General features: G+C 36.7%; 2 protein-coding genes across 2 annotated transcripts; one reads left to right on the top strand and one right to left on the bottom strand.

The window, feature by feature from the left end:
• The first annotated feature begins 2,058 nt into the window (after window positions 1-2,058).
• On the top strand, window positions 2,059-4,170 carry LOC137942398 (proliferating cell nuclear antigen). The gene is made up of 4 exons (XM_068788026.1): window positions 2,059-2,540; window positions 2,722-2,874; window positions 3,144-3,241; window positions 3,406-4,170. Exons 1-4 carry the CDS (start codon window positions 2,222-2,224, stop codon window positions 3,676-3,678), a joined length of 843 nt encoding a protein of 280 aa, XP_068644127.1. The 5' UTR covers window positions 2,059-2,221; the 3' UTR covers window positions 3,679-4,170.
• Window positions 4,171-5,155: 985 nt separating this feature from the next.
• Window positions 5,156-12,987, bottom strand: LOC137942396 (cytosolic enolase 3-like). The gene is made up of 14 exons (XM_068788025.1): window positions 12,851-12,987; window positions 12,601-12,743; window positions 12,341-12,495; window positions 11,471-11,645; window positions 11,217-11,288; window positions 11,006-11,122; window positions 10,177-10,257; window positions 8,799-8,875; window positions 8,436-8,539; window positions 8,126-8,224; window positions 7,962-8,047; window positions 7,805-7,891; window positions 7,534-7,731; window positions 5,156-5,600 (listed from the first exon to the last, which is right to left on the bottom strand). The coding sequence occupies exons 2-14, from the start codon at window positions 12,703-12,705 to the stop codon at window positions 5,532-5,534; spliced, it is 1,425 nt and encodes a 474-aa protein (XP_068644126.1). The 5' UTR covers window positions 12,706-12,743; window positions 12,851-12,987; the 3' UTR covers window positions 5,156-5,531.
• Between the last annotated feature and the right edge of the window lie 50 nt (window positions 12,988-13,037).

The following is a 13,037-nucleotide window of genomic DNA, read 5'->3' as shown; positions in this document are numbered from 1 at the left end:
TAAAAATGAAAAAAAACAACACTTACAGAACCCGAAAGTGTATTCGTCGTTCAGGGATATCTCCAAAAGTCTTTCCCATAATGAAAGAGCACTGCTGAAACGAAGCGAGAGTTATAAATTTTGTAGGGTTAGGTTGGCGACAAAAATAAAAATAAAACATTAAATAAAAATCTTACCTCCCGTCGGACCGTCGCTTTCGTCTCGTCAGCGAGGAAGAACTTCGGATGAAGAAATCGAAGAGGAAGGATAAAAATCGATTGTAAAAAAGAGAGATAATTTACATCCATTTATATCTAACGTATCAATTCAACGAAATATGAACATTTGACAAGGTTTAGGCATTATATATCATCCAATGAGTAAATTTAAGACATCAAAGGTTCACACACAAGATCTCAATTTCCAAAAGATAGAAAAGGAACTATCAAATCACTTTTGCTAATACATCAAGCCATATAATATTTTAGAAAAACAACAGATATAAGTTCAATGAGAATTAAGAAAGAAGGACAAAAACTAACTTTTTTTTATAATAAAGAGAAGTTGGATGCAATTAAGAAAGCTCCTGATTCCATTAACTATAATAGAGTATTATTGAACAGAATATGTTATTAACACTCAAAATCATGAAATAAAATTCCATTGCTAAAATATATCAAGTGACAATTTGAATACCATTGTTGTTTATTGCTGAAATGTATGATAAACGTACAAAATTTTATAAAAGCTCAGACACCTAAAAATAAGAAGGCAAAAAAGAAACAAGATCCCACAACATAAAAATATTTGAAAGTCTAGAATAATAACTTCATTTATGAAGAACAATGGAATTTGAGCAAAAAAATCATTGACAACCAACCAACTATTTTCCAAACATTATACCACTTGAGCTTAGTAAGTCATTCTGAGATATACAAAAACATAACAAATGATAAGGTGGGGGATTTTTCTCCCCCACGCTTCCTTTCCTTCTTGAATGTCATAGCTCAGTATGAAGTTTTCTGGCTCTCAGCCAGCTAGAATGCAATTGATGCCACACTCAAGCAAAAAATAAAACAAAATGAAAAAAAAATTAAGAGAATAAAATAGGTAAATTTTATACAATCTGTATAAAATGATCTTCTTACCTTCTACCCTTAAATCAAGAACTCACCGTTTCAAAAAATCAAACGGTATCAACACTCAAAATCATGAAATAAAATTCATACCAGTTTTCTTCCAATGATTTATTCCCGAGTGTACTTTGAACTGTCAGTTGCAAATATATGAAAAAAAAAAACAGAGCTGAGAAAAAGAACATTTGCTTACAGAAATAGATTGTTTGCCGTTCGGATATCCAAAAAGACTTTCCAAGAATGAAGGAGCACTGCTGGGAAACGAAGTGAGAGTTAGAGATTTTTTAGGTTAGCTCGGCGATGAAAAAAAAAACAGAAAGATTAAATAAAAATCTTACCTCCTTCTGTCGGACAGTTGATTTTGTCTCGTCGGCGAGGAAAAACTTTGGATAAAGAAATCGAAGAAGAAGAAGAGAAAAAAATCGTAGAGGAAGAAGAGACAGAAATCGGAGAGGAAAAAATCGAGGAATCGAAGAGGGAGAGGGAGAACGAGGGATTTGAAGACTAAATCCCCCATTTCCCCTGAATACCTGCCGATGGATAGCGATTTACGCAAGAAATCATGCTGAAACGACATGGAAATGGCAAAGTGAGGTATGGGTTTCGCAGGCGAAATGAAGAGAGAGGTTTCCTGAAACGAAGAGAGGTCTCCCGATCCTTGAATCGCTCGTTATATTAATGAGTCGGCTCGCGAACCGACGAGCCGAACCGGGCTCTGCTCAAGTTCGACTCGTTAATATAAATGAGCCCATCCCTGAGTTCGAGCTCGGCTTGAGCTTGAAATATAACATTTTGACCCGAACCGAACTCGAGCGGCTCGCAAGCCGGCTCGGTTTGAAGCCACCCTTGGCCGCGAAGACAAAAATTCGGTGCATGTCTGCAGAGCGCCCGCGCCCAAAACCATCTAAATTTGTCGGGGTGGCGGGAAATGGTTCGTTGTCGTCTATTTCCCGCCCTCTCAAGCCCTAGCTTTCCAAACCACTATAAATTAACTGCCTTACGACCCCTTTCCCTCTCATTTCTTTCTTCCTTACGCAATTCATCGATTTCTCCTGCTTCCCATTTTCTTTGATCCATTCTTCTAGAGTTACTGCGGGAAGATCAAGATGTTGGAGCTTAGGCTCGTTCAAGGGAGCCTCCTGAAGAAGGTCCTCGAAGCCATAAAGGATCTAGTTACAGATGCCAACTTCGATTGCTCCGCCACCGGCTTCTCTCTCCAGGCCATGGACTCCAGCCATGTGGCTCTTGTTGCCCTTCTCCTTAGGTCAGAGGGTTTCGAGCACTACCGCTGCGATCGTAACATCTCCATGGGTATTAATCTGAACAACATGTCCAAGATGTTGAAATGTGCTGGAAATGATGATATTATCACCATAAAGGGTGACGATGGCAGTGATACTGTTACTTTCATGTTTGAGAGCCCTAGTAAGTTCCTTCTTCCGTCTCGCATAACCTAGGAAGTGACTTCAAATATTAACGCCTTTTTCCGCTGAATATATTCCTCTTTTTTTAGGTTTTGTAAGATTCATGTTGTAACATGCTTCCCTGAGCTTTATGCGGGCTGATATTGGTTGCTTTTACCAATTTTGTTCTTCTTTTTGTGAAGACCAAGATAAGATTGCGGATTTTGAGATGAAGCTGATGGATATTGACAGCGAGCATTTGGGAATTCCAGAAGCGGAGTATCATGCCATTGTGAAAATGCCCGCTTCCGAATTTGCCAGGATATGCAAGGACCTAAGCACCATTGGTGACACAGGTATCTTTAATCTATTTCATTTTGTTAGCATAAGGAATACCAGCGTTTTTTTTTTAAATAATTTATTTTTGGCCATTTGGTTAGGTAGCTGCGAGTCTTGTTACCCAATATTAACCCATTCAATCAATTGCAGTTAGTGTCTTTTTTATAGGTTCATAGATGCCAACTGCTTAGTTCTGGTTAAAACTATTGTGATATTTGTTCAAATTGGCTCTGCTGAACATTGTTCTTCACTCATTATTGTGCAACTTGCTTCTTGGACATCGCAGTTGTGATTTCTGTCACCAAAGAAGGTGTGAAGTTTTCCACTAGAGGGGATATTGGAACAGCAAATATTGTTTGCAGGCAGAACACTTCTGTTGACAAGGTACCCCTCGTCCGATGTTTAATCAGACTACCACAGTTATTATTTTCTCTTTGTCCTGCTAGTATGTTCTGTCTCATGATTATGCAATGAGGTCGGCTATTTCTTGTAGCTTGTATAGATAATAACTGTTATAAGGAAGTAATCTCTGTATTTGTGTCAAACAGCCAGAAGAAGCTACCATCATAGAGATGAAAGAACCAGTCTCACTTACCTTTGCTCTGAGATACATGAACTCTTTCACCAAAGCAACCCCCTTATCCAATACAGTCATTATAAGCTTGTCTTCTGAGCTGCCTGTTGTGGTGGAATACAAGGTTGCTGAAATGGGTTATGTCAGATATTATCTGGCTCCAAAGATAGAAGATGATGAAGCAGATGAAGTAGCAGAAACAGTAAGTAAGAAACCCAAGGTGCAAGCGAAGAATGAAGATGACTAAAATACTCCCATTCACTATGTCTACCTTTCTAACCTGTTTTCTAATTTTCATGTTTCAATGCAAGTCAGCTATAGAAAGGTATGAGTTCTATGCGGATTCTTGTTCAATGCTCGTGTTGTGTTGAATTAATGACGCTTTTGCAGCCTCTTTGCTGAATCTAATTTTATGGGAATTTCAAAACCTATCAGGGGGTTGCGCTCACCTTGTGTCACTTTTAGCTTGGTCATTATTGTTTTTGTGCAATATTCCCGGTACTAATGAGCTAGTATTACACCTTATTTGTAAGAGGATCGGAAATGGTTGAAAATGTGTTGAAACAGACGGGGTTTAAAAGATTTATTGAGGACATTGTATCAAAGAAATTTGTCTGCTCTTTGAGCTGTTCATAAAGTGGAAATGGAGCGATTGGTTTTATTGACTGTATTAGTGATTTGATTATTTGTTTTCTACAAAATGAAGAGTATTACAAGTAATCATCACTGTTTAATTAAATTGATTCCCATATTTGTTCACCTTTTTTGTTGTGACAAGAGGTGGAAACAGGGCGAATATCTTTCTTCTCCCTTCAATTTTTGAGATACCTTGGTATTTTTGGAATGGAGGTTGATTAATTATTTTTAATTTTGTGAAAATATATTAGTAATTAATATCATGTAAAAACTTTATCTTATGTTATTAATATAATATTTATTTATTTATTTATTTATTTATTTTATTATATTAGTGATTTAATAGTGGTAATTAAAATATTATTAATTTAAACATTTAGTTTAATTAATTCATTTTTATAATTAATAAAGATAAAGATGAATTTATCAACAGTAACACCATTTTTGAAAATGAACTTGTCTATATTAACACCCATTTTGAAGATGAAGATTAAATTTTTAGTTTATTGATTAACTCCCCATAATGTTAGATTGAACTAAATGGCCAAATTTAAAAAAGGTATTATCTTAAAAGTTAAAAATCTTTAAATTTTGAATCTAGGTAGCCGGCCAGCAATTAAAGCCCGTTTAAGGCTGTCGCCCGTGCCCATGGGCCAGCCAGTGTTCAAAATTTACATGTGATAATGGACTCAAATTTGTGCCCAAAAAGAAATTTTTTATTCTAATATTGGTAAATATTTGGAAAGATGAAAGTGTGATCTGGATCAAATTTTCAGTCAAATGAACTCTCTCATCCTTTCGTTGTGGTGACTTAAAAAAAGAGCAATACCTCTGAATGCAAATGTGAATTTGAAATAATAAAGTTGTCATCAACTTTCATGTAACATTGAAGATTTTTTGTTCTGGATCGGATGGGGTCTTTTGCGCTATAGTCTATAACCACATACGGGTCCAAGTCTCAGAAGGGAAAGGAGGCACATGGGTAATGATTTCCTTCTGGGTAAAATCATACCTTAAACAGGCTTCAGACTTTACTGTACATCTTCCTAGCCAAGCACGATCCCATAAGATTTACAACATGGACCACCATAACAACCAAAACATTCAAAATACGCTGGCGCAGCAATCTTCCATTTTTAAGTTAACAATATATGCAGTTGTGATGTAACATCCAAACCTGGTAAAACTCCTACCATCTTATTGTTAATATATCAAAGTAAAATACCCTAAAGCAAGGAATCCAGTAACAAATGTTATCATTTGCAGCTTGTATCCCACAGAAGTCACAATCTGCATATAATGGAACCAAAAATATTGAGAAGCAAAACAGCCACCTCTGAATAAGTAACCTTGTTTTTTTTTTCTTCATCTCTTCTTCCAGCCTTGAAAATGCTAAACCAAAAGGCTAAATTACATCTGAATAAAACCCCCTGAGAAATCAAGGTGGTAATCTCTTTGTAGAAATCATGGTGACCTCCAGCTTTCTCCAGCGTACACTGCATCATCCCCAAGTTCTTCTCCTATCCGAAGTAACTGTGAAAGCGAAAAAGGAAAAGTCAAGTTCCATGCAAAGGCGTAAGCCAAATGGCTAAAGCTTCTTAAAAATAAAAATTCCACAGTGAACAACTTGTACATTCTATTTCCTTCTGATTTTACATTCTTGAGGATAAAAAATCCAACTACTTCGGACAAGTGGTGAAAAATTCAAACCTGGAATTCAGATATTTTGTTTGAATGACATTAACAAAAAGAAATTTGGGTCTGTGCTCGGCTTATATCTCAAAAACACGGACCCCCTTAAAAGATGGAAAGGAAAACAATCAATCGTAAAATCTGAAGAAAAATCATGTTTGTTGTAGATTTCTATCACAAGCCTTAGGGCACCCCAGACTTTAATGGGCATATGCTTGCGAGTGAGGGGCTACTAATGCCATAAGGAGCCTGCAGTGCCAAAATAGCAAGAGGCGGCCACCGCACTTGTCCCTTCACCTTTTTGCAATGGACACTTTAAGCCCTTACGCATGATTATTGCACTCCTGCTATCAGGTAGAAACCCTTGTCCAAAGCACACCTTTACAAAGTAGCAGTAGAGGCACTGCTGCTGCCAACAAACCAGCAGTGGAAAGTGCATATCTAAATGTATTCTCAAGTTTAGGATAATGAGGAAGAGTTCAGAATGAAAAATTAGTTAAGGAAAGAATTTGTGGGAAGTATTAAAAAAGAGGAGATATCAAACTGAATAAGATGACCAGTTTGACCTCCTTATCGTAACAGACAGAATGATATCCTTTGGATCAATGACTGTGTAGAGGGTTATTTTATTTGAGATCTTGGGTTTAAGTATCATGAGTGGCTAATGTAGAAAACCTAACAGGTTGACTGTATCCTGACATACGTAAAAGTAACCAAGAAACAATCCCCCTCTTTCTGTTTGTTTAGAAACACCATCTTCTCATTCATCAACAACTACTCACCCTTTAATCTATCCTGAAAGTAATAGAGTAATGACCCCGTTCTTTTTTTTGTTTAAATAAGAAACACTACCTTCTCATTCATCAACAACTACTGACCCTTTGATGCTTTGGGTACAGTTCATTCTTCTTCTTTTTTTCTTTTTTTAAAGTTGATGCCGTGCATTTTTTTTATATCTTTTGTCTTGAATGATCAATGCAACCTGCTTGTTTCATGTTACCACTGTTACGTTGTAAGATTGAAATTACACATTTAGCTTCCAAAACTTACCTTAAGTCTCCACAAAAAAAGGTAATTAAGTAACCGGCCAAAAAATTAGGAATATAAGATTTGTCGAGTATTACAGTGTTTTATGTATAACAGCAGAAAAGTCAGGTCAGTTACAAGTCACAATTCTGCTACTAAAGAGCAGCTTCATTATTGCAATATATTAGCTAAAACTATAAAAGACAATTGAGGTTCAACCCACAATTCTAACCCAGCTTTATGACAAGCATTTCTCTCTTCTTTGCTTCTTCATTTTTTCCTTGCTTTTTAATTTACATGTGAAATGTTCATCGTTGTACCACTAAACAGCAGCAGAGATCAAACAAGATAGATTAAAAAACCTACGCTCAAACATCTAAAAAAAGATAAAGTGACGGTTGATGTACTTGATAAAGGATGAATGGCATAAATGGAAGCAGGACACTTGTAATCTCTGTTCTCCCTTGATAAAATCTTTTCTCACCAATGTTAAAAAATAAAAGGCAGGAAAACTGTGAAACAAATTTTATAGTTCTAAATTGAACGTGGAAAAAAATGGATATCTTAGAGCAAAGTGAAGATGGAACCACAAATGCAACATAGAGAAATATTATGTAAGACCTACGGAGTTAGTTTTGACATTAATGCAGAGCAATCTGGAGAAAATCAGAAAAACAATTGCATCAGAAAAATGCAAGCATAACATAAATCATGCTGAATATACAGACATGAAGGCAGAATTTACAACCTGGTTATACTTTACAAGGCGCTCTCCACGGCATGGTGCACCAGCTTTGATCTGACCTGTTGCTAAACCGACTGCTAAGTCAGCTATGAAGGAATCTTCCGTCTCTCCACTCCTATGAGAAACCACGACACCCCAGCCGGCATCTTTTGCTAATTTGACGGCTTCAATAGCTTCTGTCACAGTCCCGACGTGATTTACCTACAGAGAACCGACAAGTTTTATGAAATTTTGTGGCATTCAACTTTGTGTGAATTCTTTGAACGTTTAATACCTTGAGAAGAAGTGCATTGCAGGTGCCTTCACGAACAGCCCTCTCAATACGTTTAGGATTTGACATTAGCAATGCATCTCCTACGACCTGCAGACAATTGCTTTCATTAAGCTGTGTTTTTAAATCTGTTGAAACATAGGAGAAAAGGTAGCGAGACCTGGCAAAGTCCAAGGTTGCAGAATAGCTTCGTGTGTTCCCAATCATCTTTATCAAAAGGCTCCTCAATCGAGATGATAGGGTAGTCTGGCAGATCAGAAAGTCTTATAATCTTCACACAAGGAGAAAAAATATAATAAATACAACCAGACGACTAATCAGTACCTGAACATAGTTGGTTATACATCTCAATCATATCCTCCCCGGTCTTAAAATTTTGCCCAGACCTATTAGGAGATTTGAGGTCTAAATCATACTTCTTTCCTGAAGCAGGACAAAGAGGATCCAGTATGTTAGGCATGACGAAAATTATCTAGCTGATGTAGCAGGCTGAACTGATTAGATCCATGGATGATGGCTCAGGAGAACATAAAGGAGCAAGAAATGTATCATATCAGCTTGTGTGCACCAACAGCTGCACAATGTTTCAGATAAAACACATTAAGAACTATTCATGCCATTATGTTATTCTGACCTATGCAGAAGTCAGTGGCTGAAACATCTAACGATATCTTAATTCTCTCACTGTATCCTGCTCTATCAATTGCCTCCTTCACAAGGTCCAACCCTTCTGTGACACTGTAAAAGGGGAAGATAATAAAACATCAAGAGATAAATGAAACCAAAGATTCTCAAAAATATCAATATACTGAAGATGATCCTAATACAGAAACTTGTGCACTGAGACATTACAGCCTCTTTGCTTGATCATGCAATCTACACTGCATGCTTACGCATCAGAGGGAAGTGTGAGCCAATAGGAACACACAATAATGAGATTATTCCTTGAATGTAATACAAGATTTATATTACAAGATGTCACTAAGAGAGAATGTACCTTGAGATATCTGGAGCATATCCACCATCCACACCAACATTGCACCCCATTGACCCATACTTTTCTGTGATGACTACCTATTTTGGGGAGTGATAAGAAACAAATGATCAAGGAGTACAAGAGAATTAATCAGTAGAAAAAAAAAAAGAACTTAGCTATATCCACCTCAACACAAAAGGATTACCTGACATTCTTCAACCAATTCTAAATAGTATGTTGAGCAGAAGTTTTTGTCAAAAATTAAAGAAGGTACAAATCCCAAGACAAGAATTTTTATAGCTAAGTAGTCATCTGAAAGATTATATACTTTTCACTGGAAAAAATCAACTTAGCTTTACAAAGATGAGAACTGTTTAATTAAAAATGGATTAAACAATTTTTCTGGAGCACAGAAGCAACCAACTATGCTTTCCACAGTCCCCACAATTATTATCCTTCGTCCTTTTCCTAAGCTAGTTTAGATTTCAGGCAGTAAAATATGCTTCACCATAATGGACCTAAAAACAGCATATGAGTGTGAAAAGCACTCCTTGCATAAAAATCAACATCTTTATCAAAGCTTTTCCCAAGTACCATGGGTTTGCATCAAGCAGGGTCTTCTGCCTCGGCCAGGTCGACCCAGATTTTAATAGGGCCAGGTTGGGTCTGGGGGTTGGACTCACCCCTTCTGTTTTGGGTAAGTTCACTGTGACCCACCCTGAGTCCAGCACTGGACTCGGGATAAACGACCTGGCCCGGATTTTGAAGAATCCGGGTCCCGATCCCAGGTTGGAAAAATATAGTTTCAAGTGCCTCAAACTTCTCATCCACATCTTATTTGGTCTATCTACATTTCTTGCATCCATCAAGTCACACTAAAACAGGTGGAGCAACCTTTGTTGAACATGCCCAAACCATCTCAAATGACTTTTTTTAAACTTCCTATTACAATCCACACAAAGTGTGATACTAAGCCTACAAATATTTCCAGTTAAAAAGGACATTTTTTTGTGCATGTGCATTCTCTTTTCTATATGGTTGTAAGACTAGAAACAGGATGGAATTTATTTCTATAATGAAACAAAATTTCATCATCAATAAAGGTTTTACCACGTCAATTCATACAGCAAGAACCTAGTTGACTTCTGGATTTTGCTTGTGTGGTTTCAGTAATTGCAGGCATACGTAACTGGGCATTTTCAGATCACAACCTTCATGAGAATTTCATTGTTTTAAAAAGAAAACACTGCTACCAAAGATTTGTTTTCCGGAAAGTTGATAAACAGGCAAAAATAAGCTAAAAGACTGAAACAATGTTTATAACCATCATAGATTGGATGCTGCAAATTCAGAAGCAAATTACACTTAAAAGGTTTCCATTCTCTGTGTAAGTGAATACCTTCAAGTGATGGTAGGTCTCAGAACCCATTTGCATTGCCTCCTCAAATGTGTTAGCACCAGTAGGAACAATCATAATTTCCTGTTACCATTTAAATTATCAGTTCCTGGGGCTAAATTGTGCATGTATACATGCGACAAAGAATTAGTCTGGAAAAACACACTCAATTATTTGAATGAAAGAGAAAAAAATATTGTAAGAACAACCATGAACTCAGAAAATATAACAAAACACTATAAGAACACATCTGTGCAATATATACATGTTCAAACTTGAACCTAATAATCAGCAAGAATGGCTCATGATTTGTTCTCTGATGCTTCTGGAGAATATCAGAACTGCATACTAACTTCTCTTTTTCTGAAGAAAATGAGAAGATAGCACATTCTCACCCAAAAGTCTGATATATATAGTTGTTTCAGTTGATATAGGAGCTTTATATACCATATTACCTAATACACCATGTATTAGCCTCCTCAAAATCCAACAAATATCACCCCATACAATAAACGACATGAAAAACTGTATTTCAAAGCATAGGTCTTGCAAAGCATGAGTGTTGAATAACTCTTAGCAGTTTGCCACTCATTAATTCAGTTCTTGAAGCATAGAGTCTTAGTACTCGACAATACATCATGGCTAAGAAATAACCCAGATGCAATACAGAAATGACTTTTCACTATCATCAAATCACTTATGAAAACCACTCTTTAAATCAATGATGTTCTACTCAATAGAAGATCATAAGGGTTCTAAGTAACATAAGCAAGCAGGGACATCAACTTCACTCATTCATTTAAGTTTGTAACCTGGATATCGTAGGGCATACTTGGACTGCCAGATTATTGCCAGCATGTTTCCCACCACTGATAACTGTGATGGCAGGAACAGGAAGAACAGCACCCGTTTTACCCGCAAGATCAGCTATGTGTTTATAAAGTGGGACCTGGCAAAAAAAGAATAAGTTTTCAATACTTCACAAAAGAAAATGTTCACGAACATAAAGACAAAAAACTATAAACATAATGAAGCAGACATGCCTCTTTCTCAGCAGCACCAGCCTTGCAAGCAGCTATTGAAACAGCTAATATTGAATTTGCTCCAAGCTCACCCTGTATAAAGAAAGGTCCTGAAATGTTATGCCTCTGAAGAAGTAAGCAAGTTCAAAAGATTTTTAGCATTCAGATGAAATATTTTATTTGAAACAATAAAATGCTTAAATTTATTATAACTTCGTTTATGAATGCATAAATCTATTACAACATCATGTACAAATGGAGCAAGTTAGCCTCACCTTATTTTCAGTTTTGTCCAGATCTATCATTGCCTGATCAATCTGAGACTGGAGTGTTGGGTCCATACCAATCAAGGCTTCTGAAATCTTCTCGTTAATATTCTTAATAGCTTTTGACACACCTTTCCCGAGGTATTTTCCTTTCTCTCCATCACGCAATTCAAAAGCCCCATAGCTAGGATCAATTTATGAAACAGAACATGAGCACTTTGATACAATATCAGGGTATAATTTGAAAAAAAGTGGAAGCCAACTACCACAAATGCAGGTGAAGGACGGTCTAAAACAAATATCTTTCTAGATTCCCAGTCATTAAGATCAAAATCAATACTCTAATCAAATGTCAGGATTTGAACTATTTGTATAAACATCTAAAGCCACCATGATGCTTAGAAAAAGTTATGCTTTGGATCTTTGAATGCAATAACCAGGAAAAGTTCTGGAACTGTGAAGTTGCTTCAGGAATTATCCAAAATATCACTTATCACCAATAAACTGTCTCAATAGTGAAGCAAAGCAGTTGTAAAATTTCTGTAGCATAAAGGAACTCAGATGGCCTAAAGCCTGTGATACAGACAAACTATTTCATGCAAACTTTCCATCATTAAAAAAAACTACTATTTCCTGCAATACCTTGGAAATGGAAATCAAGGTTTAATCGCACCAGTTAAGAGTTAGAAGTTTCCTAAAAAAATCATTCAGGAATATTCAGCTATAAGACACTCCAATTTCAAAATCAAGGCAACCCACATCAGTCCTGCAGGGAATTTCTAACCGCACTTTTTAAGTATTTAAAACCAAATGGTGTCTAATATATATTCAAGAAAAAACAAAAAGAGAAGGAAAAACATATAACCGATGGTGACCTACATTCCGCCAGAAGCACCACTAGGAGCAGCAGCTCTAAACATTCCTTTATTTGTGAAGAGATCAACTTCAACACTAGGAATTCCTCTACTATCAAAGACCTGCCGAGCTTTAATCTTCGTGATTGCAGCCGGGACTGACTTTTTCATATGATTCGACTGCAAAATATAAAGGAATGCAAATCAAAGATTGAACAAAACATGAAGAGACAGAAAAGACGAAAAACATAGATCAATAAAGTGGAAATGCATAAGATAACTAACGATGAAGAGCACGGGATCTGGAGCCTTCGCCCTAACAGCAGCATTGACCGCGTCTTCAATCTTCCTAGAGAGCATATGTTTGTCCAGATACTCTTGAACGGACATTTCTCTTCAGAATCTTCTTCCTAACTTGACTTTAGCTTCTACTCCGAAAGACAAAGAAAAATATCATTCAATATGCAACCCATTGCGAGATAAATCGAATGAAAAAGCCAGCTGCATAATCAAGGAACTCGGTGATGTCAACAACCTCTGGGTGCGAATCGGGAATCTGCAGATATCTCTTTACAATAAGACACCTCACTACTGATTCAATCGGACATCGAGGCGCCGTTCAGCCCTACTTTCGTCCTCGCTGGGCAGCTCTTGAAGGTTTTATAAAGAGAAACCTCTTCTCGGATTTATAAATGACAGGAGATTTACAGAAATTTTAGTAA

The sequence above is a fragment of the Aristolochia californica genome, unplaced genomic scaffold (assembly GCF_029961685.1).
Source record: "Aristolochia californica isolate CCGP_79_NKW_82.1479 unplaced genomic scaffold, dmAriCali1.0.hap1 SCAF_10, whole genome shotgun sequence".
In the NCBI taxonomy this organism is placed as follows: domain Eukaryota; kingdom Viridiplantae; phylum Streptophyta; class Magnoliopsida; order Piperales; family Aristolochiaceae; genus Aristolochia; species Aristolochia californica.
Note: the sequence above shows the minus strand (reverse complement) of the source record. Positions and strands in the feature narration are given on the sequence as shown.

Excerpts from the sequence above, each read along its gene's own strand:
- LOC137942398 (XM_068788026.1), top strand. The coding sequence starts at position 2,222 with ATGTTGGAGCTTAGGCTCGTTCAAGGGAGCCTCCTGAAGAAGGTCCTC. Across the intron at positions 2,541-2,721 it reads TTTCATGTTTGAGAGCCCTA|ACCAAGATAAGATTGCGGAT; the intron begins GTAAGTTCCTTC and ends CTTTTTGTGAAG. Across the intron at positions 3,242-3,405 it reads AGAACACTTCTGTTGACAAG|CCAGAAGAAGCTACCATCAT; the intron begins GTACCCCTCGTC and ends TGTGTCAAACAG.
- LOC137942396 (XM_068788025.1), bottom strand. The coding sequence starts at position 12,705 with ATGTCCGTTCAAGAGTATCTGGACAAACATATGCTCTCTAGGAAGATT. Across the intron at positions 8,876-10,176 it reads AGACCTACCATCACTTGAAG|GTAGTCATCACAGAAAAGTA; the intron begins GTATTCACTTAC and ends TCCCCAAAATAG. Across the intron at positions 7,732-7,804 it reads GCAATGCACTTCTTCTCAAG|GTAAATCACGTCGGGACTGT; the intron begins GTATTAAACGTT and ends GGTTCTCTGTAG.